Raw genomic sequence first — 1,887 nt, 5'->3', positions numbered from 1 at the left:
GAGAGAGAGAGAGAGAGAGTCGACGGTGGCGGCGGCATCTCTCCGTAGCGAGACTGAATTCGCTCGGCGCCGAGGAACTCGTACTTCGTTAGAGCGACAATTAGTGCCCTAATAACGTCATTAAGCATTATATATATATTCGCCGCGTACCACCTTCTCGCGTCTTGCACGCGCCTAACTGCCCGATTATGCCGGCCCGTTATCGGGAACCCGGGTACGATTATCTCTCGCGCCGGGAGTCATTCCGAGAATCACTATTTCCTTTCAAGAGACTCCTCGTCGACCTAATTACCCGGAAGTCAAGCGAAATCTATATAATCGGATTTAAAACACTCGCAAAGATCGTGATGAGATGGGTATAAGGGTTGATAAAAACTACGATGCGAGTAAATTAGAATAAATGCGATTGTATCTATATTGATTCTATCAATAAATGAATTGTTATCATTTCTGTATCAAATTCCTCAAAAATTATTTATACAAATGATATACTTTAATGTAGAACCGATCACGAAAAATCAAGCGTAAAATAAAATAATTATATGAAAATCATGAGGACGTAAAGGAGAAAACTAATAATAAACGTAATTTATTGACGCGGCAGTCTAGGGAGTCTATTGGCGATGTTAATGATAAAATCATCATCTTTTCGTCAAAGCTAGCGGATTTCCTGGTTTAATTACGGTTTAGATTAGCACGTTTGCGCGGATTAGCTTGAACTACTATTGCGCCGAGGAGATCATTAAGCACGGGATTAAACACCGTGTGCCGTCTCTAATGCTCACGGCGCAGCCTCTCGATTGTAATACAACGCGAGCACATCCGCCTATCATCGCGTATGCAAATCTGCCTGCATATGACATGCCTGATACGATTATCGAGAGCGAGGATTCTGGATCACAAGGAATCGAATTATGCGCTTCGATGCGCGCTATAATTGATATGCAATTGATTTGCGCGCACGGGAAAACCGCGCGTCGGCGCGCGCGAAAAGAAGGTAAATAATTGCATCTCTCCCGCTGCAATTGTAAATCTGTCGAAATTGCGTACGTAAAAATGTACAAATTAAACCGTGATTAAAATCGGTTTTCGCGATTAAATTGCCGGCACTGCAAATACGAATAATAGAGCAGGTCGAGCAACGCGATGCGATAATATATTTCAATTATTATTTTCGATTATTTCGAACGTAAAAATTATACTCGATGAATATTGAAAATGTGTTCCGTCTCTCGAGTATTTCACTGCAAAAAAATTTCTTCAAACCACAATTATACGTGATGCATCCCGTGCTTACCTGTGAGTCCTTGAGACCGAGTTTTTCAGCGAGCTTCTTGCGATCCGGCTTGCTGATGTACTTTTGTATCTGGAACCTCTTCTCTAGTCCGCGTCGCTGAAGATCCGAGAAAACGGCTCTCCTCATCATCCCCCGGCGTGGCTTTCCGCGCGCGTTGGTCGCCCACGGGAAGACCAGGCCGGTCCCAGAAAAATCGCCGATGCTGCCCTGGATGGTCCCCGGAAACACGGCGCCTCCACCGGGTGTGCCAGGATGATGGCTTCCGGTCCCGGAACTAGCAACTGTTAACAAGAAGCAGTGACATATTTTATAAAATTTTTCATTACTTCGATATTACTTGTACTTGACAATCAAGAAAGAAAAAATGCGTCAATATCGATAAAGAGAATTTTGATTATAACAGGAAAAATATATATGTACACGGCGAGAATTTTTTTTAATTTACCCTACCAAATTATGTTAATTATGGGACAATATAGTATTTATGCAAATTTTACTGTGCACTACAATAAGTATTTTACAGTAAAATTTATTGTAGTGTACAGTAAAATTTGCCTAAATACTATATTGTCCCACAATTAACATGATTT

General features: G+C 41.7%; 1 protein-coding gene across 1 annotated transcript in view; it reads right to left on the bottom strand.

Annotated features, from left to right (window-relative positions):
- The window catches only part of LOC105455102 (homeobox protein DBX1-like), a gene marked incomplete at its 5' end in the record, with an annotated part of 20,236 nt that extends 18,658 nt beyond the window's left edge, over nt 1-1,578 (bottom strand). Inside the window, one exon of the mRNA XM_011698159.1 lies at nt 1,298-1,578. Coding sequence (XP_011696461.1) covers nt 1,298-1,578 — 281 coding nt within the window. The remainder of the gene's footprint in view (nt 1-1,297) is intronic.
- Nucleotides 1,579-1,887: the final 309 nt, after the last annotated feature.

Source organism: Wasmannia auropunctata, unplaced genomic scaffold, assembly GCF_000956235.1.
Source record: "Wasmannia auropunctata unplaced genomic scaffold, wasmannia.A_1.0 LD335939.1, whole genome shotgun sequence".
NCBI lineage: Eukaryota > Metazoa > Arthropoda > Insecta > Hymenoptera > Formicidae > Wasmannia > Wasmannia auropunctata.
This window is presented reverse-complemented; position numbering and strand designations above follow the sequence as displayed.